Source organism: Solenopsis invicta, chromosome 8, assembly GCF_016802725.1.
Source record: "Solenopsis invicta isolate M01_SB chromosome 8, UNIL_Sinv_3.0, whole genome shotgun sequence".
NCBI lineage: Eukaryota > Metazoa > Arthropoda > Insecta > Hymenoptera > Formicidae > Solenopsis > Solenopsis invicta.
The window spans coordinates 2452312-2466426 of record NC_052671.1 but is presented as its reverse complement, the minus strand read 5'-3'; the positions used below and the strand labels follow the sequence as shown (position 1 = coordinate 2466426).

General features: G+C 36.1%; 1 protein-coding gene across 4 annotated transcripts; it reads left to right on the top strand.

The window, feature by feature from the left end:
• Positions 1 to 182: 182 nt before the first annotated feature.
• On the top strand, positions 183 to 12698 carry LOC105193713 (J domain-containing protein). Of its 4 annotated transcripts, none has more exons than XM_039452627.1 (5): positions 183 to 325; positions 2561 to 2724; positions 4873 to 4974; positions 5120 to 5236; positions 5748 to 12698. In XM_039452627.1, exons 2-5 carry the CDS (start codon positions 2641 to 2643, stop codon positions 5967 to 5969), a joined length of 525 nt encoding a protein of 174 aa, XP_039308561.1. In that variant the 5' UTR covers positions 183 to 325; positions 2561 to 2640; the 3' UTR covers positions 5970 to 12698. The 4 variants fall into 4 exon arrangements, with proteins under 4 accessions (XP_039308561.1, XP_011156574.1, XP_025990011.1 ...); XM_011158272.3 differs by having other exon boundaries at positions 311 to 449; XM_011158271.3 differs by lacking the exon at positions 183 to 325 and adding an exon at positions 2271 to 2461.
• The last annotated feature ends 1417 nt before the right edge of the window (positions 12699 to 14115 follow it).

The following is a 14115-nucleotide window of genomic DNA, read 5'->3' as shown; positions in this document are numbered from 1 at the left end:
CTCGTTGACGAGACGAAACGGAACGTGTCTCTGCGCTCGAAAAAATTCAATAAACAATTTATTTTTAATAAATAAAACAAATTCTTAGAGAATGAACAAGCCGCACTAAACTCGCTCCCTGTCGGTAAAGTCGCGATATATAAAAGAGGTTCAAGGTTGTTTAACCGCGAGTGAAAGTCGCGAGTCTCCGGAGTCTTGCGGCGGACGCGGAGCTCAATGTGCTCTCATGGTGTTCCTTGCAACACGTACGACCGCGTATTCTGAAGCGAAGCGTCGCTGCAGTGGAACTCGCTGTCGAGAATCGTCAGAGTTGGCCTTCGTGTTCGTAAGTGCTCTTCCACGACTTCTACACGCGGTTTCTCGAAAGAAGAAGCGACTCCGCAGAGTGGCAGCCGTTAGACCTCAAAAGCGACTTCAACGCCAAGAATCTCGGAGATAACGGCGCTTACGTAAGAGCAAATGCACGATCGTTATGCTGTCAGCATCATTCACCAACAAACGTTGATAAATATGTTTTGTGTCGAGTCGATTTGATATTTAAAAATATGCTCATATAAATATGCGCGCATGAATGTAAGGCTCTGTGAGTAATGAAGGAATATTAGATATTAGGAATAGGAGTTAGAGTCTTGGGTCGGTATTCATAATCGAATCTTTTATTTCAGGACCGTCTTGAGTAATATCTTAAGACGCTGACACGGCTCTGTAATTGGTTGATGACATTTTAAGATGATACTTGAGACGATCTTAATTTTTAGAATCGATATGAATTGGCCTTAGAATTGGCTGCCTTAATAAACACTATAGATAAATAATAAATTATGTTTGGTGTGACATATTTATATATTACATTCTATTAATTCTTTGTGGTCTAACTGGGAATTTAAAGACCCAGAATTTTAAATTTTAAATTATCCTGCTTTAAATTTGGGCACGTACAAAAAAAGTGAAAACCGTATGCTAAAAATGTTGGAAGAATGTACCAGATTTTTTTTCAGATCTTTTAGATGCCTTTCAAACATCAGGCATCAGGTTAAACTAGGAAAGCAGCGAGAAAAACGTTGGCCCACGGAAGGTTAACATCCATTATGTGCTACATTCAATATTCATTGAAGCAACTGATTTATATTTCTAAAATTTTAATTTTTACTCCTAATGCTTACTAGCCTTCCTCCATTGTGTGTCTCATTTTTTGTTTCGATATAGCTTGAACTTTCTCCGTTTCACTTTCTTTTTCTCTTTCAAGAAAACAGAAACAAAAAAAATATTAATTAAATTTTTCATATTATACATTTTTCTGTTGTCATATTAAATTGATTTAGACCCTAAGCACAGTGGAAGATTAGATATTAGAAATAAGAAATTTTAATATCAGTTTTTTGTATAAATATTGAATTAAACGCACAGTGGATATTGATAAGATATAACACATAAATGTAGGTAACAAAAGATATAACACAAAACGCAACATATCTTATTATTTACCTATAGTGTTTATTGAGGAAATTGAATCTAAAACTCCAATTCTTATTTTTAATCTCTAATTCTTCTATTGTGCACGAGGCCTTAAACATTCTCCAATTCTATACCTGAATATCAATATCAATGTTACGATCACTTTTACGACACAGTGGCTGTGATATTGCGGTCGACGATAAATCGTTAAAGCTCAATCCTTCGGATAATTTATGTAGTGAAAAATTCCTATTAAAGTTTCAAACATTCTTGACGAAGAATGATGCAATGGACAGCTGCGATTGTATATCCGTAGCACAGTCATAATTACTTTTACAGATTTATGCATTTGTGCTCGTAAAGTAACCTTCGCGAACGGCTAAGTGCGTGACGCAAGGCGCAGAATTATATCGCACTTTTAACTCAATATCGAGAGAAAAATGAGTTTTGCTTTGTATCCTTCCGGTCTGGTCTAGTCCAGTTCGAAGAAACGAGTAACGTCATTCATTTCAATGTACATCGGAAAGGAGATTTAGTGCAATTTCTCACGATAATCTTGCTTTCCCGACATCACAACTCCGTATAAATCCTTGCGAGCCTTGGAGCCTCAGTCTCGAAAAAGATCGCTTTAAATTCAATTCGATAGTATTTTTGGCTCAAAGAATGGGTCGTGAGAGTTTCAGAGAGAACGATGAATTATATTGAAACCCTAAGAAGGATACGTACGATTTTAGCCCTTTTACGAGACGAGGCGGAACGGGAGGCGCAAGGGTGAATCTCGCTGAATCTCGCGAGCCGCAACTGCGCAATGGTGCGAATTGCGCGTTTTACGAAGAGGGTGCCGGCTCGGAACGGCGAGTACGCAGTCGCACGGAATTCCCCGGGAATCGGGTCTTTCCGGGTCTGCGACACGGTTTTCCCCTTACTCGGTTCACTTTGGCGCCCGTAGTAGTCGACGACGCGACGGTGACGCTCACGGACCACAGCTCACTCGCTCTCGCAACAGGTGACGGAATCTCGATCGACCGGGTTTAAAAAGCGACCGAGAGATCTCCGAGACGAGAGAAGTACGGACAGCGGTAACGACCTTTTTTTCCGTGCGTAGACATCCTCGTGAGATCCCTAAAGGAATAGAGTGGGAAGGGAGCGTCAAAGAGAGAGTCCTTTTGGAAGGAGAGTTGCAGAATGAGTGTCGAGGACGCCATCAATTACTCGCCCAGTGAGGAGGAGGACTATTACGCTCTGTTGTCCTGCGACGAATCTTCCACGGTGAGGCCCGTAGCACGTTGAGGAGAATTTTTATTCCGCCTTATAAATCTGTGTGTGTTAAATTCCGTTGTGGACTGATCGCTGAATGGCTAATTGCTGCGATAGTGTAGCATTTGAATTTCACGCCGTGTTGACACGATATATATTCATAAGTTAAAAAAGTAAAACTTAATGAACACGCAGAATCACTCGGTATGTGGCAGAAAGGCGAAATCGAAAAACGAAAAAGTTGAAGATTTTTTTTATCTTCCTGTTGGGGCTCTGTTAGATCAATCTTGAATTAAATCTGTGTATTTTGTGTGTAGAACGATTTGTTGTCTCACGAGAAATATTAGCTTCTGAATCTTTCAGGCCACGCTGTAGCGTGGATTTTTGGATAATTAGGTCGAGTTAATTATTTCTGTTTGCTTTCTTACGTATAAACAGAAAATTTACTTTAAATTAATTAACGCGTGACAATATTGATGCTGATCTAGCTGTTATTTGAAAAGTCTATCATTTTAAATGAAATACCTTTTCAAATAGGGAGCGAAGATAATTTTCATTTCTTAATTCATTATGAAATAAACGCAATATTACTTCTGTCTATCAAATCGCACATCGTGATGTAGGCGTCGCCCGATCGAGCTTTTATGCTCGAAATATTCGTATCGTGAAACGAGTCCATCGCGAAAATTGAATTTACAACGTATTATTATTAAAAGTGATAACTTAGTTGACATTATTTAATTAATAAGTTAATAGTATTAATTATTTAATTAAAGTTGAAATATAATGTAAGAAAAGGCCAAGATCTGACATTTAGAAGTTAAATTTTCAATAATTAAATGCTCTTAATTAACAATGCAGATTTTAGTAGTCAATAAAATAATTAATTTTAATATAAAATATTGTTAAAAAATTTTATTTAAAAATTTTATTTAAAATATTGTTAAATATGCAACAGTTGTTTAATACTTATTTATTTATAGGAATTCAATTATAATTATATTAATATAATTATAATAATAATTATTACATTTTATCTATTTATTATGTCATAAATTATCATTACAGCTTTATTTACCGAGTTTTAATGTAAAATATAAAATTTATAAATAATAATCTGTGACAATTTTAACTGTCCTAACGCATTTACCGCGGTAGCGCATTTAGAGATATACATATACGAAACTAATTTTCTACATCTGTACTGAAATAATTAAATTAAACGTTGAGTTGCCTCCGTAATAATTAGATCCCAGAAGAGGCAACTGCAATTTAAACTCTCCATTAATTGAATTCTCGATCGACACAATTAGGTGTAGTCTCATCTGCTTCTAGTTTACGGTATGCTGAAGTTGTACACAACAATATTCGTACTAAAATCAAATCACATCTTCTCAAGTCACGTCAAGCGTGAGAGTCTCTGGATAAGTTTAAACACCTTCGTTATTTCATACGTCGTTTCTTCCAACAAATTACGACGAAACATGATGATGTACAAGAAAATCGTACTTATTGCGATTATTACTAATAATATTATTCAAGACTATTGAAAACAATTGAAAATTTTAAGACGCGCGCGCGCGTGATACTTGTGTGCACTCTTGATCAACAATAAGCAAGTAAATCGTACAGTTCAATAGAAAATATACGGAGATGAAAGGGGTCGTTTGCCTTTCGACTCTTTAGTTTACATTTTGTTATCTCGGTGGAGAATTTTCGATAAGAATTCCATTCCCGTTCGATGTATTGCGTTAGCGCGTGTTCGTGACATGTCGTTTTTATCGGCGGAATATACCATAGACGTGACTCAGACAGCTGAGATATATTCAATCAGTGTTTACAAATTAATATAGTGCCATGAAAATGGTTAGATTTCAAAATGTCGAGATTGCGGCCCGTTTTTTCCTCATAACAAGTTTTTATTTGTCAAAACTTGAAGCTTATTCTGTAAAATCATTGTAAATAGTAAATCGAACAATTCTGTTTTAGTTCAATAATACATTTTGCATCTCTCTGGTTTAAAATTTAACTGTATAACGCATTTAAATCGAAAAGTAACAGAGAATAGGAAAAAAATATAATCCCGCAATGAAAATAGATTAATTTCCATTTTCACATTCAAATGGTGTAGATAGCATTTTATTTCATTTTAAAAATCAGGTCGAGCAGATTACGGCGGAATATAAGGTGTTAGCTCTTCAATATCATCCGGATAAGAACGATGGTGACAAGGAGGCCGAAAAGAAATTTCAACAACTAAAGGTACGCTTCTTACACTGGCAAAAGTTAATTAATTTTAATTGATTGGTAGTTCAGTTAATTTCGCTTTGAGCGTGCAAGCAAAGAGAGAGAGAGAAAGAGAGAGAGAGAGGGAGAGAAGACTTTGACGTTTTTGTTTGTATCGTAGTACGCAAAAGAGGTTCTATGCGATCCCGAAAAGAGGAGCAATTACGATAAATGGCGGAATAGTGGTATCAAGATCAGTTACAAACAATGGGTTGGTATGAAGGAGCATGTGCAGCAGGTAAGTCGCAATAATTGATGCGATTATTATCTATTTTGGGCGATAAACTGAAGTTTATTACAATAATTTCTTTCCTTTCGACACACGTTGGAAGAAGTTCATTTTTTGGCATATGCCAAATTTCTGTCGCGTAACATTTTTTTAAAATAAATTTATAACTTTAAATTACTGTTATAAGATTTTCGTTCGCGATGCAGAAAAATCATAAATTATATTAAATAACTGTTTATATTAATAAACGTGCGTCAAGAAGAGAATTTTTCGACATATTTTCATCCTTTTACATCGATCGCAGTAATTTACCTCGATGAATAAAGCTATAGAAGCGAGATACGAATCTCCAATTTCTTCTCGAACGCTTCGTCTTCGAACTGTAGATTGTTCCATCGATTCCGAACAGATTCCATTCAACTGAAAATTAAGAGCACTTTAGGAGCAGCGATAAGGTCCAAAGTCCTTTAATTTCCATATTACGTTCTATGAAGTAAAGCGGGTCTTCTTTTGTTCGCAGACTATGCATTGGAGCACGCCAAAGACAAAGGACAGAATGTTGCCGGACACGAGCGAAGAGGCAGGTGGTTCACCAGCTCACCTCAAAGGTCACCCTACAAATGCGCACAGGAGGGCTTCGGAGGGTGGTGCCACGAATCTCTACTACCGTTCGGGCCACGGCGTCCCGTTCTACCAGGAGTCCAACGAGGTCGTCAGTAAGTTTCGCAATTACGAGATTTAAAAGGTTCCCCAGCGTAATTCTCATCAGAACCGACTCCATTGTACCGGATGCCCTTATGACAACAGGAACATGTTGCATTAGACAAATATCTACCTGTATATGAGTGTACCGAGCGTTGGTTGGATCGCGTTGGCATGCACATTTAAGCACGTACTTGATAAAATGGCAAGTCGAGAGAGACACGTGTGAGCTTCATCGCTCGCCATCGAGCAACTCATTATGTTTCTGTCCCGTTTACATGCGATTTTGTAATTGAGAGACTTTTATCATTGTTGCGTCACTTCATATGAAGCTGCGAGCTTGACTGTCTATCATCGACGTAACTTTGACGAAATGAACGATTGTAGATATTTCTCTGAAAAGACTTTGCGGAAATAATGAACGTTTGTATTGTACACTTTTCTATGGCGGGTGCTCTTCGCGGATTATTTTTTTGTCACTTGAGATGCATGTCAACTCGATCCAACAAATCGCCCTTGTGCACGTGTACGTGCTCGCAATTGTGCGTACGTATCGCCTTCAGATTTATATTTTGTTATACTATACTAAGCATGACGAGAGTAAAGGGTCGAGAAACGCGAGAGGAGGACGTTCGGTATATCATTTGAATTCCCTTTCTGAGGTCTCCCGATTAAAAACGTCCGACTGTGACCGGTTGCGAATGTTACAAGTCGAGTCTCTCTCGATCGCGCATTCTGTGTGTGTCTCCTTGATCTTACGAGATGTTTAGCGACAAAAGTTAAACGATTTAGTGTCAAGGACAGTATAGTTTTATCTGTGATCCCGCGAATGAATTTTCCGCTAGTGGTTAACTGATCGTTTCAATCGTAAACACACTGGGAGGAAATACTTAAGCGTCTGCTAAAAGGAAACTTTTGCAAATCCATTACTCACGAGAACGTGAGTTTCATCGTTACTATTATCAGCAATTCAAATATCAATTAACGTGTAATCGGTTTCCATCGTCCAAAGTCAGATTCCTGACCGTCACTTTCGATGTGAGTAACTCGTCTTCGTCAAAAGATGAATTCGACTTTGAATGTCCTGTATTTACAATGCGGTTGCAAAATTGGACGACGGAATTGCAAAACGGATTGAACTGGAAATCAATCGGACCACAAATGTTGCAAACGTCGAGTTTACTAGATGCGATGATGTTTTAAATGAAAAGAGGTAGGTATATAGTTCTCTATCAAAATGTAAAAATAAAAATATAAGAGTAGAGTAGTTTATATCAAATTGTTATATCTAAAGTGTATAATGTCTATATTATTATATATTTTATCGAGTAAGTGTTGCTACCGATTCTGTGAAGCTATCCTAGATATTGACGTTTTCAACGTTTCTTTCCGAGGACTTCTCTCTCTCTCTCTCTCTCTCACACTCTCACTCTCACTTCACTTGCATTCAATCGACCAGCATCGCTATACGAGATTAATTCAGCGGTTCAATTCTACGAAACGTTGGGTTAACCTTTTGTGGAATGAAGCTTAAGTATTTCTTTCCATAATGGAACAGATCGACGATGGCGCACTTGTACCTGTGTCCGATGTCAAACGCAAGATACATCATTCTCCTCCGACGACAATTGTGACGGCTCTTCCCCGTTATATGTTAAATAACGCGTGTGGATTAACCGCGTGTTATTTTCCTAAAAATCGACGTGGTCGATTTCGGGTGGCTCATGCTTCGACGCTGTAAGGACACAAAGAAATCTTACGTCACGAGAGAATAGAAAGAAAATTATTTTTTTGCGTTCGTAGCGGTGAGGCGTGAACCTGTCTGAAATTATTTTGATTTGAACCGCGCGCCGGGAAAAACAAATAACGTTCTCGGTGGATCTTCACGAAAATTGTGCATCGCACTTTTGCATTCCGACGCATTTGCGTCTTCTCTCTACGTTCGATGCAGCAGTCGTGACAATTCGTCGGTGAATTGCGTTTGGCATATAATTGAGAATGCCTATTTATAACCGATAATTAATAATAACTTAGTGACAGTTTAATCCTGGATGTGTCGATGTGTATAATCTTTACAATAATGCGATAAGCGTTTCTCTTCGGGAGCTCGTCCCTCGTTTAAATACATTAATAACGGCGTCGTTCATGCCCTCCAATTTTGCGTTAGGTATTTTCTTGTCGAACGCGTTGTATCTAGATAGCCGCGCATCATGAATCAGTGCCATGTTTCACAGTTCGATGTTATTAAATTTTAGACACGTGCGAAAGAAGATGAAATAAAGTTAAAAATAAATACAACTTTAAATTAACCGATAAAATACAGTTTGGCGGGAGTGTCTAAATATAATGTGTTCGATCTGGAAACGATTAAATGGAGCTGCATGACGTTAATGACGTCTTGCCTGAATTGATCGATCTTCCACCTCACGAAAATAAAATGTGATCTTCCCGCACTCTTCGTCAATGTCCAAAACATATCACGACAGGTCCATTTCGTTTTCCAATTTTATTTTCGAATTTCGGAGAAAGGTACACTATTCGTGCGAAGTGAGATAGGAGGATATAAGCGGGGTAATAATTGAAGTCGTTGGATAGAACGAGGGCCAATCTTGGCGCTTACACAGGCACAGTAAAAATGGCTACTAAACGGTTAGTAAATGCCAATGGAGAGAGGCAAAATCAATATTACCAACTCCGATGAGTCCAATGACATTTTTCCATCTTAATTTTAGACTATTAGGTTATCTCTGTTTTTTTTTTAGGGATAAATTCTTTTGACGGAAAGAACATACACGCTGCTTTGATGTGATATAATTATATACTTTTTTTTCCTGTATAAATCCTACGCGAGTGTGTGAAATAATGTGGTGATTTCTTGATGATAAAATTAAGTTCTCGAAAAGTCATTTATATCTGCCTCAAGGATCTCAGTTTCCCTACTTGATCTGAAGTGTTACGATCTGCGGAAAGATCCGATGATTTTCTGTATAAATCCTTCTTGAGTGAGTGAAATAACGTGGTAATTTCTTGATGATAAAATTAAATTCTCGAAAAGTCATTTATACCTGTCTCGAGGATTTCCCGACTTGATCCTAAATGTTACGATCTCCGATGTCTTTCAGTATAAATCCTTCTTGAGTGAGTGAAATAACGTAGTGATTTCTCGTTGATAAAATTAAGTTTCAAAAAGTCATTTATACCTGCTCCAAGGATTTCAATTTCCCTACTTGTTCCTAAACGTTACGATCCGCGGAAGGACCCGATGTTGATTGCAGTCAATTCTTAATGCCACGCAGAGCCTGTAGGGAAGCAGGTCAAGTTGTCACTTGTTTACCTTGCCGTAGTGTCGAATCGACATTCTAATCGAACGTTTCTGAAAAGGGTATTTTACAATCGAGCCATAGAAAATGAAATACAATAACGAAAAAGTAAAAATAAAAGTGAATAAAAGTATCTATAAAAGTGACGGAGAGAAGAGAATTATAGTACACTGAGAGAAAAAACTCCTAAATTTTAATAAATATTTATTCGAATAGTATAAGGGGCAGTCAAATGAAATATTTATTTACGGTGCATAAATATTTACTCTGTAAGAAAAAAATGATTCTTGAATTAAAATAGTGGTTCCAATACTAAATATATATTTACATTTGTTAAATATTTTATTAGTACTGTTTGAATAAATATTTATTAAAATTTAAAAACTTGTTTTCTCAGTGGAAGAAAAATATGAAATGTAGCAACTTACACATGCGACGGACGCTTTTGATAACGTGGGTTCGAAAGCTCTTTCTTTTTTCCTATCGCTTCCACTCTCCTTTCAGTTTTCTTAGATCCTTTGTTGGAAGACCTAAGAAAATATCTTGCTGCTCGACTTGCCTCCCTATCGGCTCTGTGCAAGCTCGACGTTAGTGCGCGGTCAATCGAATTAGTCGAATGTACCTATATAAGCGTCCGCTCGCGCTTCGTGCGATTCGCCGCGCGCGATCGATCCTTCTGTAGACGTACGAGACGGCGGCGGACGCACAACTACGCCTAAAGGCATATCTCTGACAAGTGAATCGCGTCTGATTACGCTACAAACCGACGCTGTCGAATTTATCGTATCATCTGAAATCAAATAGCTAAAAGGTGTTACCAATGTCTCAATTTTCACACGTTCGACCATCTCGAAAACGAAACATTACAAAGAAGATTCTGTGTTACGTAGTTTGGACCTATTTTTTAAAATACTGCATGCCGTTTCTACGAAATATGTGAATTTAAATTTAGCAGTTTATCGGCACAATTTTGTCACAATGGCTGACTATGTAACGGAAATACCTACGATGAGGATTTTTAATATCTCCAACCTTTCATATTTTTTACACGTATTGAACGGTGTTTTCCAGGAGATTCTCTCGCGAAGAAAGATTGAAGCTTTATCTGGATAAAAATTGGGTAGAAGTCAGACGAGCGAAGACGCAAAAAGTTTTTAATCTCGTCGCGACAGTGACCAAGTTTAGATTAGGTAAAACGGCACCGGGCAACGGCGTTCATAAAATTCCTCCAGTCTAGTTCGACTTCTTTCCGAAGCTCCGAAGAATGTAGCAACTAGGCTAGAAAGTCGTAAAGATAAATGAGGAATTTGAAGAGAAAAAAAAAATTATAGTGATCGAATATTTTGCCTTTGGCTCTGGAAATGTCTTTGTGCATATGTGTTAGAGGAAAGTAGGAAATGTTACTATTTATTGGAAAATATTAGCATAATTTTGCGCGTATGAGCATGGAAGAGAGTAATATCCGAGTCCGAAACTTGACTCGTTATTCTCTCATTTACTGAGCAGACGACATTAACTCATGAACTGTGTTAGAATTGAATTAAATTAATGTTGATCTAAACGAATGAAAAGATCATTCTTACCCAATCGTAGCGATTGTTTAATATTATTTTGTAAGGAAAGGGTACTCTCTAAATCTTGTGAAACGTCACTCTAGAAGAATGAAAATCGAGCCTGTGCAATTTTTCGAGTGATTTGTCATTTTAATGGGAATAAAAATTCACTCTTACGGATTAAGAATTGAGCCTATGCAATTTTTTAAGTGATTTTTCACTCTTACGAGATTTAGAGAGTAGAGACGTAATGGAGAGATTGCAGGAGCTTTTGCTCCTTGAAGAGTTTTCCATTTTCTAACACGACGAATTTCTAAGACAAGAGAATAGTGCGGCCGACCGTGCTCGTTGCTGTCGAAAGTCTATTGGACCACCCTGTACATGTATCTATACCTATATTTTTCTAGACGGGCCCGTGGATTTTGGCCTGTGAAACGTTGTTCACACGACTATATCATACGTACATACCTATTTGTTGTTTACAATTGACCTGTCGCAAGCGCCTGAGGGAAAGGTCGAAGTCTGTTCAAACACCTATCAGTACGATGCTCACGATCGAAGAGAATCTGATACAGCCTTTTTACGTTTCTACACGCGCGTTTACGATACCGTCATTGGATAAAACAAAACTCGCGCGAAACTTCCCTTGAGAGGAAAATAAGAGGGAAAGTTCATCTCCCCTTTCTGCGGAGAGTCTAGAGGACTTTGCGATCAATTGAAGACTTGAATTCTAAACCATGCCAATTTCAGATGACTAACAATATTACTGAGCATATCTTTATCTAGATATATACCAGTATTTTATATTGTATTAAAGAACACCAATCCCCCCAGTGTTCTATGTTACATAAAATAGATTTATATAAAAGAAACGTCTGCATATTCGAAATCTTTATATCACGCATGCGTTTATTATAATCTTTTTAAAGAATTCTGAAAATTTTATTATATTAGCGTGATTTAGAATTAAAACATTTTTTTTGAGTTTTATATTAGGTGTCGTTTTTTTATAGCTCTTTATACTTTTTAACAAGTTTGAGATATAGTTCAAAGCATCAAGTTATTGAAAAATGTCCTTACTTGTAAATGGCAGGTTACCAGTGTTTGTTTATTAATAGCCCTTTTTAAACTGATTATGTAACGTAATTATGTTATCCAACATTTGTAGGGAAATCGATAGCTATCTTCCGCTCTAATATCTGCGGTTACTGATTATAGTCCAAATGCTTTTAACAATTAATAAGTATAAGATGCAAAAGCATAAGATGCAAATTGTTTACGAGTTGTGTAACAGTTTGTATTAACAAAAATAGCAAATTTCTTTTTTCTGTATACCGATAAACTGATAATATAAAATCTTACAGGGATATTTAATTGTTATTAACAAATTTTCAAGATTGCTCAAGTTTCACGTTGATCAATTAAAAATTAGCAATTAAAAATTAGCATTTGTAATGTAATTTTATTTACATATCAGTCGATTGGTAATTGCTACTGTAATTACATATAAATATATAATATGCAGATACACAAAAATTGGAGTACATGCTATTGATTAACCTTGGAAAAAATCCAAGTTTGTTAAAAATGACGATTATTTACAGAAATATGATACTATTATTCTTAACATATAAGTGAAATAGTTTAGTCAATCATGTTAATCATTGCAAACTGCGCAACTTACTGATTGGTGTACAGTATTTTCGGCTGTCCTCACGAGTCGTGTAAAATTTTTGGGTGCATGACAAAGTATGGATGAAATTATAGATTGTGTGTACATGTCTATGTGCAGTTAAATGCGTAACCAAATACATATGTTGTATTCGTCTCGCGCTGGTCGACGCGGCGATGTATTACTCAGTAAAAAAAAATCAATAAATGTGTTTAATTATGAAATACGTTTCGCACTTTATTAATTTTATTTACAATACGCGCTAACATTATTTATAGTAATATTCTGCTAATTATTATTATTAACAAACAATTATTAATTATATTTAGATAAATAGCAAATAAAATAGATGTAGATTAAAAATCATTTTTTTACAATCAAATTTAATAATTTCTTTTTTTTGTAATTGAAATATTTTTTAAAGCATTTTTGTACGTTTTTACAATTTTCACAATTTTTAATCATATTTTTGATGCTTTTTTATAGTCTAAAATGAAAATATATCGCTTTATGTAACGTAGGTTTGTAATTGTATTTGAAATAATAATTCATTTATCTCATTTTATAACGTGATTTGTTAAGGAAATTAGCCGTTTTCAGGTTAATCGGGTGATGATATTGCAGCAGTAATGCCGATAATTGCTGCAGGTAACAATGTGATTATTGTTTCAATCTTGTTATTGCATCGCACGTCCCCCAGCGGAATGAAAGGTAATGTATTTCAATGTATATAAATATAGTTTCGGCGATCAAAGGAAAAATTAATTTGAAATTGTAATCAATCGATTTACATCTAATTGATGGAATCTACTTTTAATTAGCTGAAGCAATTTAACAAGTCATTTAATTATCATTTTCAGTAATACATAAAATAAAATGTTAAATAATATGAAATAAAATTTTTTATAAAGACTCTGTTTTTTAACCTTTTTTTTTAATCAAGCGTAGAAACTTTGAATAATGCAAAAACGTTCTACAAAAACGTACAAATAAATTTGCAGGCCGTTATCGATTTGAATAATTTGCGTTTCTCTTTCAGCTTACTGGCCCGTTTTTTGTTTCTAGCCACTGTGTTCGATTTGGCGTGTACTGTTTTCGTATGTCCTACGACGAACTCTCTATTTTCCATATAGAATACGTGAGGCCCGGCGCGCCGCGCCGGATGATTGGGAACTGGAGCGAAACATTTGCTTTTCGCTTCGAAGGCTTCTCCGTAATTTCGGTCGTTTATCTGATAGTTGCTTTTAGCTTGATTTTTGTACATGTACTATCCGAATGATATTTCAGAGATGTGTCAAATTTAAACGTGGTCATTCTTCTTATCTAATTCATAGAATACATAGAAAGTGTATTCGTAGAATATATAGAAAGTGTGAGCAGTACCTCCAAAAATTTAACTAAAAGCATCGATAAACAACCGAAAGGTGATGGAGTTAAAAAAATTCGTTTCTTCGCATCATGTTCCAAACTTTTAGATAGGAAATTATTTGTTCACAATACGAGTGAACGCGTGATATGAGTGAATTATTAACTATCTTGAATATATTTAATGATTAATTATCGCCCTCTTATGCGAATAAAATTTGAAATATCGAGAAACGTCCTTCGCAGCTGTCCAGGTACAATTGGAATCGTATTTTG

Coding starts and splice junctions, on each gene's coding strand:
- LOC105193713 (XM_039452627.1), top strand. CDS start 2,641: ATGAGTGTCGAGGACGCCATCAATTACTCGCCCAGTGAGGAGGAGGAC. Junction 2,725..4,872: donor CCTGCGACGAATCTTCCACG/GTGAGGCCCGTA, acceptor TTTAAAAATCAG/GTCGAGCAGATTACGGCGGA. Junction 4,975..5,119: donor AGAAATTTCAACAACTAAAG/GTACGCTTCTTA, acceptor TTTGTATCGTAG/TACGCAAAAGAGGTTCTATG.